The 15,141-nt window shown below is 58.9% G+C and overlaps 6 protein-coding genes and 1 non-coding gene across 7 annotated transcripts; 4 read left to right on the top strand and 3 right to left on the bottom strand.

Moving 5' to 3' along the window:
- Window positions 1-57: 57 nt before the first annotated feature.
- Window positions 58-2,174, top strand: C8Q71DRAFT_903350 (uncharacterized protein; the record flags this gene model as incomplete). The annotated part of the gene is made up of 7 exons (XM_047928816.1): window positions 58-421; window positions 477-730; window positions 788-1,126; window positions 1,187-1,522; window positions 1,569-1,666; window positions 1,722-1,936; window positions 1,992-2,174. Exons 1-7 carry the CDS (start codon window positions 200-202, stop codon window positions 2,172-2,174), a joined length of 1,647 nt encoding a protein of 548 aa, XP_047785081.1. The 5' UTR covers window positions 58-199.
- Window positions 2,175-2,287: 113 nt separating this feature from the next.
- Window positions 2,288-3,811, bottom strand: C8Q71DRAFT_38054 (uncharacterized protein). The gene is made up of 5 exons (XM_047918186.1): window positions 3,604-3,811; window positions 3,137-3,548; window positions 2,948-3,084; window positions 2,603-2,894; window positions 2,288-2,543 (listed from the first exon to the last, which is right to left on the bottom strand). Exons 1-5 carry the CDS (start codon window positions 3,604-3,606, stop codon window positions 2,401-2,403), a joined length of 987 nt encoding a protein of 328 aa, XP_047785080.1. The 5' UTR covers window positions 3,607-3,811; the 3' UTR covers window positions 2,288-2,400.
- A 174-nt stretch (window positions 3,812-3,985) lies between these two features.
- Window positions 3,986-5,391, bottom strand: C8Q71DRAFT_731961 (uncharacterized protein). Its single transcript, XM_047922226.1, has 7 exons — window positions 5,277-5,391; window positions 5,075-5,215; window positions 4,708-5,022; window positions 4,580-4,646; window positions 4,244-4,529; window positions 4,107-4,180; window positions 3,986-4,046 (listed from the first exon to the last, which is right to left on the bottom strand). Exons 1-5 carry the CDS (start codon window positions 5,315-5,317, stop codon window positions 4,323-4,325), a joined length of 771 nt encoding a protein of 256 aa, XP_047785079.1. The 5' UTR covers window positions 5,318-5,391; the 3' UTR covers window positions 3,986-4,046; window positions 4,107-4,180; window positions 4,244-4,322.
- A 17-nt stretch (window positions 5,392-5,408) lies between these two features.
- Window positions 5,409-7,125, top strand: C8Q71DRAFT_731959 (pyruvate dehydrogenase e1 component beta subunit). Its single transcript, XM_047922225.1, has 7 exons — window positions 5,409-5,634; window positions 5,694-5,801; window positions 5,856-5,971; window positions 6,027-6,270; window positions 6,330-6,628; window positions 6,680-6,815; window positions 6,871-7,125. The coding sequence occupies exons 1-7, from the start codon at window positions 5,512-5,514 to the stop codon at window positions 6,955-6,957; spliced, it is 1,113 nt and encodes a 370-aa protein (XP_047785078.1). The 5' UTR covers window positions 5,409-5,511; the 3' UTR covers window positions 6,958-7,125.
- Window positions 7,122-9,821, bottom strand: C8Q71DRAFT_819791 (histidine biosynthesis trifunctional-protein; the record flags this gene model as incomplete). The annotated part of the gene is made up of 3 exons (XM_047926160.1): window positions 7,813-9,821; window positions 7,395-7,750; window positions 7,122-7,344 (listed from the first exon to the last, which is right to left on the bottom strand). Exons 1-3 carry the CDS (start codon window positions 9,799-9,801, stop codon window positions 7,122-7,124), a joined length of 2,568 nt encoding a protein of 855 aa, XP_047785077.1. The 5' UTR covers window positions 9,802-9,821.
- Window positions 9,822-9,937: 116 nt separating this feature from the next.
- On the top strand, window positions 9,938-10,034 carry C8Q71DRAFT_t5. Its single transcript has one exon. It is a non-coding gene; the product is annotated as a tRNA-Gln (tRNA).
- A 155-nt stretch (window positions 10,035-10,189) lies between these two features.
- On the top strand, window positions 10,190-14,705 carry C8Q71DRAFT_731957 (argonaute-like protein). Its single transcript, XM_047922224.1, has 22 exons — window positions 10,190-10,912; window positions 10,970-11,142; window positions 11,194-11,291; window positions 11,344-11,407; window positions 11,460-12,116; window positions 12,168-12,200; window positions 12,251-12,358; window positions 12,411-12,436; window positions 12,489-12,622; window positions 12,679-12,743; window positions 12,796-12,905; window positions 12,956-12,971; window positions 13,025-13,104; window positions 13,163-13,255; window positions 13,305-13,461; window positions 13,518-13,602; window positions 13,654-13,695; window positions 13,757-13,774; window positions 13,825-14,011; window positions 14,074-14,133; window positions 14,193-14,281; window positions 14,339-14,705. Exons 1-22 carry the CDS (start codon window positions 10,642-10,644, stop codon window positions 14,515-14,517), a joined length of 2,745 nt encoding a protein of 914 aa, XP_047785076.1. The 5' UTR covers window positions 10,190-10,641; the 3' UTR covers window positions 14,518-14,705.
- The last annotated feature ends 436 nt before the right edge of the window (window positions 14,706-15,141 follow it).

Raw genomic sequence — 15,141 nt, 5'->3', positions numbered from 1 at the left:
AGCCCGGGGCGGGCGGGCGGCTGATCCGGGCCACATGGCGCCGTCTCACTGGGGCTGGCGACGGACGCGAGCATTCGGACGCGCAGAGTCGTCCGAGTCTCGTCTTCGGTCTGCGTCGGTCGCCCTACCCCTCCCCTCGCTCGGCCCCCCTCCCGCCTGCGACCAGCCTCTCCTTTCATGCTTTTCTGACGGCGCAGGCATGGACACCAAGCAGCAGCAAAAGCTCGCAGATCTCGCCGAGCAGGTCCTCCCACCGCGCAGACGCGACCTCTCCTTCTACGTCGTCCTCTTCGCAGCGGTGATCCCGCTCTGGCTGATCGTCCCTTCCTCCTGGGTCTATGTGATCTACATCCTCCGTACTGGCAAGATATGGACCCTGGCTTGGCGTGGACGGCTCCTCTTCGCTGCTGCGCTCTGCGAGGTCAGGTCCAGTGACCGCGTCAAGGTCGTGTGTGTGGGCGCTCACTCTCCTGCAGGTGTTCTTTAGCGTGTACCACTACAATCTCACCACATTCATTGGTGGTCCTCACTCGCTTGCCCCCAACAAACTCAGCGAGCTGCAGAAGGCCTTCACGCGTGTTCTGCAGTCCGGTCTAGCGGATCTCCCGGAGGACGGCTTCGATGAGGAGACGCTCAATGCTGAGAGGCCTGGTAGTCCGGCCGAGGACATCATCACCCTCCAGCACGACGATCCCAGGGCGGTGGACTTCCGGAACTACTTGCGGACCTGGTGAGCCCCTGCCCGTGGTTCCCGGAGACCCGGACCTCGATCTCAGTCTTCCGATAGGTTTGGCAAAGTACCGTGGTCCTCGATCCGCAAACATGAGATGACTGCGTGGCTCTATTGGTCGATCTTCAACCAGCCGTACACTACCTTTGAGGCTCTTCCGCACGCACACCAGGTTGCGCTCCGTGATGTCATTCGTCTAATAGAGGCTCGCTCTGGTTCTACCATCCCCGACGGGTCTAATCCTTCCGTCAAGCCTTTGCTGCTCACCCTCGACCCTGTAAGCGTCGTATGGCGGCCATTTCTCTGGTACGCGCTCGTGGCAGCAGTAAACCTCTACCTGCGGAAGCGCATGGTGCGGATGTGGAACTGCAAGTTCGGCACGTATCATGGCCTCGAGTACGTGCACCTACATCCATGCGTGTTCTCTGCACCAGTTTGACTCGTCATTCGTTACAGCTACATGCTTCGCGTGCCTGCTGGCTGGGATCCTCGCACGGGACCGAGGCCTGTCGTCTTCATGCATGGCCTCGGGCTCGGGCTGGCGCAATACAACCGCTTCGTCACACATCTCTTCCGTACGATCCCGGACCACCCTGTGCTCGTACCCCTTCAGCCACATGTCAGCCAAGACATTATGCACCCGCGGTACCTCCGCCCGATGAGCCGACGAGACATGGCGAGGACCCTTGCGAGCCTCCTCGACATGCTGGGTTGGGCGAAGTGGGCCGATAAGGAAGATGTGGTGGAGAAGGACGATACCCCTATGGGTGTGACGATGCTCAGTCATTCAAAGTGGGTGACGTGCTTGTCCCGAGCGTTTGTGGCTGATGCCTTGCAGTGGCTCGTTCGCGCATGCGTGGATGCTGAAGCACTATCCGTCCATGGTCGCCCGGTCGTGCTTCGTTGACCCTGTGGTGTTCTGCTCCTGGGAAGGCGGTAGGTCCCCTTGCTTTCTGCAGATGCCGTTACTCAACTGACGTGGCGATCAAAGACCTCTGCTACAACTTCATTTACCGCCGGTGTAGTACGGGTGTCGAGTTGGTTATCAAGTTCTTCGTCGGGACGGAGCTCGGAGTAGCCAACTTCCTCCAGCGGCACTTCGACTGGTACGCTAACTCGCTATGGTACGAGGAGATCCCCAACGCGCGTGATCCGTCCAAGACGATGTACCTCCTCGGCGGTAGAGACGACATTGTGAATGCGAACGTACGTGATCCACAGGATGCTCCCGGTCCAGTCGGATATTGACTTTGCTTCGCAGCGCGTGAAGCGTTACCTCACGTCGCACGGCATCCGAAAAGGCCTGTGGTATGATCCCGAAGGCAGGCACGGCCAGGCTATGATGTTCGCCGGCCAGGATGCCATCTTCCGGTGGCTCCTCCAGACCGAAGAGACATCACATTCGACAAGACAGGAAGCTAGTACGCGCGACAGTGCGAAATGAAAGCAGCAAACCCATCCCTCTGTATACCTGCTCATCCGTGATGATTCACGCTTGCTCTCTTCTGTGCATTTGCTACGCACGATAGATTACTTGATACCTACATTCATAATGCTTTCGAATGCTGTTGTTTGACTGGACGGTACCAGCACAGAGCGTAGTTGTAATCAGTAGCCGATGCATAGATGCCCTAGGCCTGACCGAAGTATGGGGTGGAATGAACCTAGGACTATGCTCCTGATAGCCGCTTCTGCAGCGTCGGCATGAGCTTGAGAGCGTTCTCGCTCAAGACGGCTTTGAATTGGACGGGGTCGTCCTTGTAAAAGCCGTCTAAGTTCTTCTGGTACCACGTGGCCATATCCTTGCTTACGGCTGAAATATCTCATAGCTCGGTATGAGCGGCAAGTGCGGGCATGCTGAGACGATCTTACCTGGGAAGTCGGTCCCAAACAGGACATGATCTGGAGCGAGGAAGTTCTTCGCAAGCCCGAGAGTCGACTCGTGCGCGGCCAACGCGGTGTCGACGTAGAACGTCTTGAAGTCATCCATGATCTCCTCCGGGGTCAGCGCAGACCCCATGTGGCGCGAGAGCACGGCCACCCGCGGCGCGAGGATGAGCGTGCTGCCCCCGAGGTGCGAGAGGATGATCTTGACGTTGGGGAATCGTCGCTTCTTGCCGGTCACGACGAGGTGTGCTGCGCCTTTGTGGGTTTCGTTGGGAACCTGCGGTGGGGAACGTGTGAGAGTTTGCTGTGGGGCTATTGGGAGAGGACTACCTCTGTAATCGGGATACCAAGGAGTGCGTGGGGCCAGGGAGTAGAAGAGGGTGTCTGCGTTCCGTGCAGGTGAACTGCTACGCCCCGCCTGTCCAGCTCTTGCCAGACGGGGTCGAACGCATCGTCGCCTACATATACTAAATCAAGCGTCACCACATAGGCCTTGCAGGATTGTACAGACCGCCTTACCCGCGTCTTTCCCTTGCCCGTACGAAGACGCCAGCCCGACGCCATCCGCACCGAGCTCGTCCAGCGCAAACGCGACCTCCGCGAGCACACCCTCCGTGTCGCCCAACACCGGCGTCGCCGCGAACCAGCCAAACCTGCCCGGGTGGTCCGTACATATCTTCGCGAGCATCAAGTTCAGCTCTCGAGCGGCGCGGCGGTTCTCCGGACCCGCGGGGCCCTCAGGCATGCCGGTGGGCACGGAGAGGACGGCGAGGTCGATGCCGAGCGCGTCCATCGCGCAGAGGCTCACTTCGGGCGTCCAGGGGACGTTCTGCGCGGGGAAGCGGAAGCCTACGGACGCGTCGAGGTCTTTGGATTTGCGCGAACCCGCGGGGAGGACGTGGTGGTGCACGTCGATGCGGAGGGGGCGGGCCTACGGCGGGCAGGTGGGTCTATAATTCATAGTGTTGGAAACAAATATATCTCACCATCGTAGTTGTCAACGTCGAGGTTGAATGCTGAACGCAGTCGTCGCAGTTGCAGCACGCTGCGACCGGTTATATGGGCTGGCGCTGCTGGACCAACACCACATAATGGTGACTCAGACTGTAGAGAATTGACCTTCACGCCTTGTGAGACCTTCAGAGAAGCACACTTAGTCGGACAGGCACATTCTAGAATAGGTCTCAAGCCGGCCACGTAAGGATAGATGAGCACGGTCGGACGACAGCGCGATCTACTCAGTGACGGACGGTCCGACGATCACGCGCACGCGGCATGTATGCAGATTCGGGCGATTGACCTGCTTATTGGGAGACAGTGCGTCTGAGTCGCTTGGGTTGGTTGAACAGATTTTAAGAGGGCACATACCTAAACAATGGCGGACACGCGGCGGGTGGGCATACGGCAACGGCATTCTATCAGTGGTGGACTGTAGGTGGGCCGCGTAAGTTCGTGTTGAGGAGTTCGTGAGGAATAGAAGACTACATACGTCGGGCATGCCCATCTACACGGGAAGACTATCAGTTACGGTGGCCCCACGTCACGTCGGGTGCGAATCGAAGACTGTACTTCGGCACTTTCAAGTCAACTTGGTGCGTTCAAGTCATACTGACGCTTCGCACCCACAGAGAACGGATGAAAACAGGATACTGAACAATTCATTCGCTACATTGAGTATACAATGACACACTCGCCTTCTCTAGGCTCACTTCCGGAACGGCGCGCAATCCTCGGAATCGTAGCTCACAAACTGCCCACTCATCGACTTCGGTGCCTCTAGCGCGAGTGCTGCCATCACATAGCCAGATACCTCGGGCTTGATGAGCTTGCTGTCGGTCTGCAAACCCATGAAATATTTGTGAACTTTCTCGGTCATAGCGGTCGCGCCTAGCTCGCGTATTTGGATTTGCATCTGGGCCAGGTGTTCAGCACGAGCGAAGATGGAAGTAGGGAACGCAGTACCGGTGTGTCAACAGTACCAGGACGGAGGGCAACCGAGACTACGTCAGGTTCTTCCTCACCCAAGGTCCTGAGAACCAGGCACAGTGATTAGACTGTATCGACCTAGCTCATACTAGACATTGACACACCTGCATAGGCTGTTCATGGCTGCCTTGCCTGCGTTGTAAGGACCCATAGTCGCAGTGCCTTTTGTCGCCGAACCAGAGCTCACAAAGACAATGCGGCCGCCCCGCTCGCTCTTGCGCAGGTGCGGCAAAGCCGCCTGCACAGCAGTGATCAAAGAAAAGAAGTTCACATCGAAGTGCGACTTCCAGCCTTCCAGGGGGACTTCTGCGATCTTTCCCAGGGGCGTCAGAATGCCGGCGTTCAGAATGAGAGCATCGAGGTGTCCGTGTGTCTTGACTGTAGAGTCGACCGCGTGCGCAACGACGTCCTTATCTGTGCTGAGAGCGAGGTGCTGAGATGGACGCGGACCGAGGAGACCACAAGACTAACACGTCGCCCTTGATGATCAGTAATGCGCCCGTGTGAGACTGCTTGAGGTCAGTCAGCTCTACAGTTTCCGAGCGGGACAGTGCAACCACGATCGCGCCGAATTCATCGAGCAGGATCTTGGTGGCTGCGAGGCCGAGTCCTCTGCAACAAGATGATCATCTCAGCCACAGTGCGCCGGAGACAGAGAGCAGATGAGAAGCACTTGGATGCGCCTGTGATGAGGACGACAGGCTTGCGGGACATGGGGCGATGAGACGACGGGAGGCGGCAGCTGAGGGCGTCGAAGCAGAAATGAGACGAGCGATGGGTTCGCACGCTGGAGTCGCGCGAGGCGGCCGTCCCGAGAGGTGCCGAGCCAGCACACGCCGGCGTCCCTTTCCTCACAAATCCTTCCCAGTCCCCTCCTCCCCCTCCTCCCCCTCCCTCTCCAAAAAGCCATGTCGACGCGAGCTGCACTCTCCCGCTTTGCCCCAGCCATCACTCGTGCGCGTAGGGCACCCGCTTTCGCGGCGCGGCGAGCTGCGTTCGTCCGCGGCTATGCTTCGCAGAGCGAACATACCGTTCGTGCATCCAAAGTCGTCTACGTGTCCTCCGAGACTCACTGTGTTCTCTCCTGCAGCTGACCGTGCGTGATGCCCTCAATGCCGCTCTGGAGGAGGAGATGCTGCGGGACGAGAAGGTGTTCATCATTGGTGAGGAGGTCGCTCGGTACAACGGTGCATATAAGGTATGTCAAGTGTCCACCTCAATAGGTAACCAGTCACAGAAGCCGTGCGTGTAGGTCACCAAGGGCTTGATGGATAAGTTCGGTGAGAAGCGAGTTGTGGACACACCCATCACCGAGATGGGTTTCGCTGGTCTCGCGACTGGTGCCGCGTTCGCGGGTCTTCGGCCAGTGTGCGTAGAACGCTACGTGTCTTTTTGTGTGGTGCTGACATCTACGATTGAACAGCTGCGAGTTCATGACCTTCAACTTCGCCATGCAGGCAATTGACCAAATCGTCAACTCCGCCGCAAAAACGCTCTACATGTCTGGTGGCTTCCTTACATGCCCTATCGTCTTCCGTGGTCCCAATGGTGCCGCTGCCGGTGTCGCAGCACAGCACTCACAGGACTATGCCGCATGGTACGGCTCCATACCTGGCCTGAAGGTCGTCAGCCCTTGGAGCGCTGAGGACTGCAAGGGTCTCCTCAAGGTTTGTTCTGGCTCCGAAATAGGCTTCCCGCTATGTATTGACTCGCCCCATTTGAACAGGCTGCCATCCGTGACCCCAACCCTGTTGTGTTCCTTGAAAACGAGATGTTGTACGGTGTCAGCTTCCCCATGTCGCAGGAGGCGATGTCCGACGACTTCGTCCTTCCCATTGGCAAGGCCAAGATCGAGCTTGAAGGCAGCGATGTTACCATTGTTGCGCACAGCTTGATGGTCGCGCGGAGTCTGGAGGCGGCTGAGGAGCTCGCGAAGGAGGGCATCAAGGCTGAGGTCATCAACCTTCGCAGCATCCGCCCGCTCGACATTGAGACCATTAAGAACTCTGTCAAGAAGACCAACCGGTATGTTTGAACGCAATCAGGCATGTACGAGGGACGCTGATGGCAGTGAAGACTTTGCATTGTCGAGGGTAGCTTCCCGGCCTTCGGTGTCGGTAGCGAGATCTGTGCTCAGATTGTTGAGAGCGAGGCGTTCGACTACCTCGATGCACCGGTCGAGCGTATCACTGGCGCTGACGTCCCTACACCCGTAAGCACACTCTTTCCCAGTCACCCTCACATACTTCTGACATCGGGTCTGCTAGTACGCGATCAACCTCGAGGCTCGTGCCTTCCCCGACGCGCCGCTCATCACGAAGGTGGCCAAGCGGGCACTCTACAGGACCAACTAAGAGGATCCTTCCTCGCCACGCGCGTGGCGCAGGCTTGGGCGAGGGCCAGCGAGGGTGCGATCGATTCTTTGGTTGGGCTGCGCAGACGTGTTATAACTTAGGGACGCATCATGCTATATAATTACACGGCTTGCTGTCTAGAGCACTTATAGATCTCCTGCACCTTACAGAGCCCGCAGACGAACGCGCACCGCGTTCGCGTGGGCGTCCAAACCTTCGCAATCGGCCAACGTCGCCACCACGGGACCGAGACCTCTGAGGCCGTCTGCACTGACTTCTTGTGACGTGATGTGCTTTTGGAAGGACAGCGTATTGACTCCGCTGAACTGACGAGCGTAGCCGTTTGTGGGTAATGTGTGATTTGTGCCAGAGGCATAGTCGCCGCAACTGCGGGGCTTATCAGTACGGAACTTTGTGGACGGATGGCTGTGCCTTACCTCTCCGGTGAGTATGGTCCGACGAACACGCTCCCGGCATTCTCGACTAGAGCCGCCGCTGCTTTCGCGTCCTCCAGGTGGATGATGAGGTGCTCCGGTGCGTAATCGTTCGAGAACTCCAGTGCTTCCTCAACAGTCTTCACCTTCACGATGTTGCTCTTCGAGATCGACTCGCGGACGATGTCCACGCGCGGTAAAGCCTTCGCCTGCTTATCGAGCTCAGCCTCGATCGCAGCAAGCTTCGCGCCCGAGAGATCGACCGCAACGAGGACGACCTGCGAGTCCACGCCGTGTTCCGCCTGTGACAGCAAGTCCGCGGCTACGAACGCAGAGTTGCACGTCCGATCGGCGATGACCTAGACGAAATGAAATCTCAGAACCGCAGGACTAGCGCAGGCGAGATAGAGTGGGTACTCACGAGCACTTCCGAAGGCCCCGCAGGCATGTCGATCGACACGAGCGCGTCTGTGTCGTTCTGGACGAGCATCTTCGCCGCGGTGACCCACTGGTTGCCCGGGCCGAATATCTTGTCGACCTTCGGGACGGTCTGCGTGCCGTACGCGAGCGCGGAGACCGCCTGCGCGCCGCCGGCTTTGAGGATGGCGGACGCGCCGACGAGCTTCGCGACATACATGACCTCGGGCGAGATGCTCCCGTCCTGCCTCGGCGGCGTCGCGATCACGATCTCCTTGCAGCCCGCGACTTGCGCGGGGATGCCGAGCATCAGGGCGGTGGAGGGGAGGATCGCGGTGCCACCGGGGACGTAGAGGCCGACGCGCGCGATCGGCCTTGCGAAGCGCGAGCACACCACGCCGGGCATGGTCTCGACGACCAAGGTCGCGTTGTCCGCCTGCGCAGCGTGGAACTTGTGGATGTTCGCGTACGCGACGTCGATCGCCTTGCGCACCTCCTCGTCGACCTGCATCGTCTCCGGCGCGAACGGCGGGCGGACGACTGTCGACGGGAGCTGCACCTTGTCGAACTTGGCGGTGAGCTCGAGGAGCGCGGCATCGCCCCGCACCCGCACGTCGTCGACGATGGGCTTGACCTTCTGCAGCATCTCATCGTATTTGAGCACGGGCCGGTGGAGCAGCTGGGCCCGTTCCTGGGACGAAGTCGCAGCCAGGTCGTATGTATGCATGCGGATAGGTGCATTCGGGTCAAGGACGGCCTTCTGCTTGGCTGGGGCAGGTGCAGGAACGGTAGGTTTGCCAATTGTTGCTGCAGTGGTCTCCGACGCCGTGTTCCACTGTGGCTTCGCATTACCCGCGCGCCGAGTGACCTTTTTTGCCTTGTGGTCCAGTGATTGCTCGATGTCAGCAATGCTCACGCCTGCAGCTACACATCGTGTGAGGGCAAAATAGATGAGGTCGGCAGCCTCGAACGCAACCTCGTCCTTCGTCACCGCGCGGCATAGCTCGTCTGCCTCCTCCATGATCTTTGCTTGGAGAAGCGCAGGGTCGTTGAAGAGTCGGCGCGTGTAGGAACCCTCTGGGGCGGACTCGAGGCGCGATTGCAGGGTCTTCTCCAGCGCCCGGAGACCCTTTGCCTCGTCCCCGCCGAAGCACGAAGCGCGGTTCAGGTGACAGAAGCCGGCGCCATGCTGGATGACGGAGAACTCTATGGCATCCGAATCGCAGTCCAGACGGATGCTGACGATGTCCTGCGTCGCGCCGGAGGTCTCGCCTTTGCGCCAGAGGCCGTGCTTGCGCGACTGGTACACGCCCTTGCCGGTCACGATGCTCTCCTTGATCGACTCTGCGGATGAGTAGACGAGGCCGAGCGACCGTCCCCCTTCATTGTGGGCGGACACTACGGTCGGGAAGAGGCCGTCTGGCCGATCAGACGTGAGGGGAGATAGGAATGCATCAGCGACGTTGATCTGTCGCTCGGTCGAGGCTGTGAGCGTGAGGAGGGCGGTGGGTAGCACCAAGATAGCCCCCGCAGCAAGAAGCCCTCGAATCGTTGACTGCGAAGGCGGTGAAGTCGTGTCTGCAGGCAGGACATGGATGGTGGAGCCCGTGAAGAAGCGCGAAACGGACGAGACGAAGTCGACATCTACGGCTGGGGTCTTGATGAGTACGCCCGAGATACCGTTGCGCACGGTGTCCGACACTGCACTGACATTGGCGACGTCGAGGAGAAGGATGAGACGATCGGCTGGAAGGACGCCGATGGCCTGCTTTGCCTGCGCAAGGGGCAGTACGACTTTGTCTGCACCCTGATCGAGTGCAGCAGTTGCCTCGTCTAGACTGCCGTTCTCAAAGAGGACATAGCGTGGTGTCTGTTGAGGGAGAGGGAGAGTGTTGGCATGACTCGGGGGCAGTACGAGAGGTCCGATGCGAGCGAGGGCCTGGAGGAGGGCAGGGTCAGTCTCGCCTGCGAGGAGAGGGAGGAAGACAGACATCACGCGAAGATGACTCCCGCAAACTCACCGATCGCACTAAATGGCCCGCACGTGGGCGCCGGGCGGTGTATCGACGCAGTTACAGTATCGACAAGCAAGCGTTGGTGAAATCTGGTAGACGACCTAAATTAGGCATGGCTTTGTAGTGTAGTGGTTATCACAGCGGATTCTGATGAGACTCATTCCCATCATCACGTGTTCCGCTAACCCAGGTTCGACTCCTGGCAAGGCCTGCTTTTTGCGTCCTTTTGTGTGGTTTACAGAGGGCATCATTCGTGTAGCCTTGATTGATGGGAGACGCGTGGCGGGGAGTGTCGAACCGAGGGAGCGCCACGCGGGAGGCGCATGTCAGATTAGGCGCCCGAGTACAAGGATGATCGCAGGCGCTTGGACGAGTACTTCTCTCAGGCTCGAGCGCCACCAGGGATGTTGTTTGCTCCCGCGCAGCATGGCCAGAATGGCGGCCACAGTGGGCGGCGGTGCAACAAAGAAGACGCACAATGCAAGCAGGCAAAGCAACGGGTGCAGCGCAGGACAGGCCCGAGCGAGGAGGGTTGCTTTGCGGAGGCCCAAGCTTCGCGGTGGCAAACGCGTGATGACAATGATCGAAGGACGATCGCCGAGAGGCACAAAGCACACAATTGCAGGCCGCATCGCTAGGCCCCATCTGGCTGCACACCCATGTCCACCCTCCGAGTCCCAGCCGCTCACGCCGTCCTATAAAGCCCTCGCGTACACCCCGTCCTTCCTTCATACCTCTCGCTGCTCTTCTCCTGCGCCACTCTCGTCGGCGCGCCACATTATTTCCCAAACCCACTCTAGCTCTCAACCCCGACCGAAATGCCTCCTCGCGGTGCTCCCGGGCGTGGACGCGGTGCGCCCGTCAGCTTCATGCCCCGTGGCGGTGCCGCTGCCCGCGGCGGTGGCCCCCCCAGTCTCGTCGGACGCGGCAATGGAGCCGGCGCGTCCCCTGGGCTGCCCGCGCGCGACTCCCATATTACCACTGTCGGTGTGAGGCGCAGCGCGTTCGGCACCGCAGGCAGGGTCATCGACATCACCACGAACCACTTCTTGGTCAAGATCCCCGACGCCATCATCCACCACTACGATGGTACGTCGCGAGCGAACTAGTTGAACGCGTCCTACTCACTAAACATTGTACCCACAGTGGTCATCCGTCCGGACGAGAAGACGCTCCCGGCGCGACTCAACATGGAGATTATTGACCGCCTCCAAAAGGTCATCGCGCCACAGGTCTTCACCCCGCGTGCTGTGTATGACGGTCGCAAGAACCTGTTCGCCGCGCGAGAGCTGCCATTCGGAGAGACCAGGAGCCAGGAGGCGCGTCTCTCCCTTCATACGTGCATGTTCGTCGATTGACACGTTCCGCAGTTCGATGTTATGCTCGAGGATCCCGCAACCTCCACCAGTGCCCGTGGCCCGAAGGTCTACAAGGTCAAGTTGACGCATGTGGCAGAGATCAATCCCGAGTGCGTATCTCCCCTTTGAACTCAAAATGGGTGTTGACTGTGGCGCACGCAGGGTCCTCGCGCGTTTCCTCAAAGGCCAACAGTCTCACGACAATACCGTGCTGACCGCTATCACGGTGAGTACGTCCTCTCGAGCGGCGCATCCTCCGCGTTAAACACCAGTGCCAGGCCCTCAACGTCGTCATCCGCATGGAGCCGTCCTTGAAGTACCCGTTCAACGTGCGCTCCTTCTTCACCAACCGCGAGACAAAGGACATCGGCGGGGGCATCGTGCTCTGGCGTGGCTACTTCCAATCCGTGCGCCCAGCTATCGGCAAGATGCTCATCAACGTGGATATCAGCACGGGCACGATGTACAAGGAGGGTCCGCTGTTCAACCTCTGCCTGGAGTTCTTTGGCACGAGGGACCCCAGCTTCCTCACGCCGAGGCGCCTGACCGAGCGCGAACGCCTCCGCCTGCAGCGCTTCATCAGCGGCGTGCGCGTCACTACGGTGACACCGGGCCAGCCGCCGTCGAACCGATCGCCGCGCGTACTCAGAAAGCTCTCTGCTCAGGGGGCGAGCTCGCTCAGCTTCACAAACCGCGAGGGCAAGGCCGTCACCGTCGCGCAGTACTTCCGCCAGACGTACAACTTCCAGCTGAAGTACCCCGATGTTGTCTGCGCGGAGGTCGGCAATGGCGCGCTCATCCCGCTCGAGATGCTCCATGTGCCCCCGGGCCAGATCATGAAGAAGCCGGTCCCCCCGGAGAAGACGAAGGACGTGCTCGAGTTTGCGACCAAGAAGCCGCAAGACCGGCTGCAGAGCATCGCGAATGGACTCGGGGTAAGGTGTCCGATTGAACTGTTTGACCTGCGTCACTAACAGTATGGCTAGGTGCTGCAATACGGCCAATCGGAATACGTTCGGGTACGTAGCCCTTCATCGCAGACAGGTTCGACCGCTCACAGTAGCTTCAGCAATTCGGCTTGGATGTCGATCCGAACGCGAAGCCCATGAGACTGCAAGCACGCGTACTGAACCCTCCGACCCTGAAGTATGGCCCTGGGTCGAAACAGCCCACAATTGTAGGTGTACCCGTAGACCTCCTCTGAACCTCCAGCCCTAACCCTCATCTAGGTTCCCCGTGACGGCGCGTGGAACATGTAAGCTCTTCTTCTCAGCCGGCTTGCACCGAACGACTCACGTCCGCTACAGGGTCGAACGCAAGTTCTGGCAGCCGTGCACGATCACGCAGTGGATTTTGGTCGTCTTCGAGCGAAGGAACCGCTTCGACGAGAATATCGTGCAGGACGTGGCCAGGAACTTCGTTGCCGCCTGCAAAAACGTCGGTACGTGAATGAATTCCCGCTCAGAGCGCATGCTCTGACCCTGAATGTGTCGGCAGGCATCACAATACAGAATGAGCAACCGATCTACGAGTGGGCGAATCCTCAGTCCTCTGTCCATGCGGTAAGTCCCTGCTACGTGTTGCGATTCCTCATGTGCTGATGGCGGCCCTCAGCAATTGGCGCGCATCGGGGGTCTGTGCGGCGCCAAGTACAAGACCATGCCCAACCTCGTCGTCTGCGTGCTGCCCGAGGGAGCGACGGATGTGTATACCGCCATCAAACAGTGAGTGTGTATCATTGGCATCGGCGTGCGAAAGGCTAACGCATGCATAGTTTCGGTGACATTCAGGTATGTTCTGATTGCCTTAGGTGCGTGTGAGTAACGAACGACGTTGCCTGCAGACCGGTTGTGCGACGCAGTGCTTGAAGGCCGACAAATGCAAGAGGGCCAAGGAGCAGTACTTCGCGAACGTCTGTCTCAAGTCAGTCTGCACTCTCCCCTGCGTGTGCTTGTGGTAGTAAAGTCTTACCTTGCTCCAGGGTCAACGTGAAGCTGGGCGGCATCAACACCATCCCGGAGCCTCGCTCGGTAGCAGCTCTGACTGACCCCCACAACCCCACCATCGTTATGGGGTATGTGCTCTCGTCTGTTCGGCTATACACTTGCTGACCACCTGAGCAGCGCGGACGTCATCCACCCCGCCCCCGGAGCCGAGGGTCGGCCGTCCTTCACTGCGCTAGTCGCGAACGTGGACTCCGACACCGCCAAGTACGTGGCGGACTGCCGCGTGCAGACGTCGCGTCAAGAGCTCATCGAGGACCTAGGACCCATGAGTCAGGTGCGCTTGCCTAGTCTCGTCGTTCGGGGTGTGTGCGTGTGCTGATGCATGTGTAGCGTATGCTCTGGAGCTACATGGACTACCGCAAAAACAAGGAGGGGAAGGCCAACCCGGCCCCCACGCGCATCATCTTCTACCGGGGTATGGTATATCCTAGCCGTGCCTCCCCTCCTCGCTAACTGTTTTCTATAGATGGTGTCTCCGAGGGACAGTTCAAGCATGTGTTGGAGCAAGGTGAGCTGAATGACCAGTTAACACGCAGTCGTCAAACTGAGCTTTTCGATCATCTGAAAAGAATTGCCCCTCATCAAGAGTAAGTCCGCCGTCCGTATTTGTAGCCTCGTGCTAATCTCTAAACTCCAGAGGCCTGCGCCAACCTGAACATCAAGCCCAAGATTACCATGATCGTGGTCGGGAAACGCCACCACGTCAGGTTCTTCCCCCAGGGCCAAGGTGGAGACAGGAGTGGCAATTGCCCCGCCGGCACCGTCGTCGACCGTGAGGTCACGCACCCGCTCGAACTGGATTGGTACCTGCAGAGCCACGCTGGATAAGTCATGTTTTACTCTCTGTCCTGTCACGGTATTGACATCAGCTTTTTGGGTTATCCACGCTGCTGGGCACGTCGAGGCCCGCGCACTACAGCGTCTTGCATGATGAGAACAATTTTACGTACGTCCAGGTCGTTGTTGTAATCGCGTGCCCCCACCTTATCATTGCATCGCATCTAGGCCCGACAGCTTGCAGGCGCTCTCGTTTGCCCTTTGTCACGTCTACGCGCGCTCGACACGATCCGTGTCCATCCCCGCGCCGGTGTACTGTGAGTACCCTTGATTATGCGACGCGTCCATCGCTCATGCCCCTTACGTGTGTGTAGATGCGGACATCGTCTGCTCACGCGCGAAGAACCACTACAACCCGGAGGAGTCCATGCACCTCGAGGAGAGCTCTGGCCTGCAGCAGGACAAGGCCACTGCCATCGCGAACCTCTCCAAGTTCAAGAGCAACTTCAAGCCGTTGCACTCGACCATAGCCAAGACCATGTATTTCTCTTAAGCTATCATCCCCGCGAGTCACTGAAGTGTAAAGGTCAACTGCTCTCCCTGTCGCTCATTATGTTTGCTCTGGAACCCACTGTTGTCTCCGTGTACCATCACCCGTTATGTATCGCCTCCACGCTCCTTAACGCTGTAATCATACCCCGCGATCGGTCTGGAATGCTCATTATCCGTTATTGACTCCTCGGAAGCGGCTGTGCGCAGCAGCGTTGCCATGTTAGGTCAAGGGTTAGGTACACTCGCCAGCTTGGCTGATTGGCGGTGCGAAGGATGCGCGACGTGAGGTAGCTATCTCCACGTGATCGCGTTTTCCGAGCAATATCGGGGGTGGCGGGCGCCTGGCGCGGTCCATGCAGACCAGCCATGTCTGAAGGTAAGCGAGAGGCGAGAGGGATGCTCGTGTCGTCCTTGCTTGCTCTGTCGCAGATCCTCGTGCGTCTAATGCTTGTAGTCTAGACTTCCCGCCGCTCAGATATTCTGTGCGAGGGAATGCAGACGATTTCGGCAAGCCAAAAGCTTCCCGTGGCCAGGTGCAGTTCTTCCTCCCAGCTGAGTCGCATCTCCTACACGCGTCCTGACATCAGCCAGCTTCTTTACTGCCCGGTGGTCCTAGGGCTGTACC

The sequence above is a fragment of the Rhodofomes roseus genome (assembly GCF_022264815.1).
Source record: "Rhodofomes roseus strain CIRM-BRFM 1785 chromosome Unknown C8Q71scaffold_1, whole genome shotgun sequence".
Taxonomy (NCBI): domain Eukaryota; kingdom Fungi; phylum Basidiomycota; class Agaricomycetes; order Polyporales; family Fomitopsidaceae; genus Rhodofomes; species Rhodofomes roseus.
The sequence above is the reverse complement of the archived record's forward strand: the minus strand, read 5'-3'. Positions and strand labels throughout refer to the sequence as shown.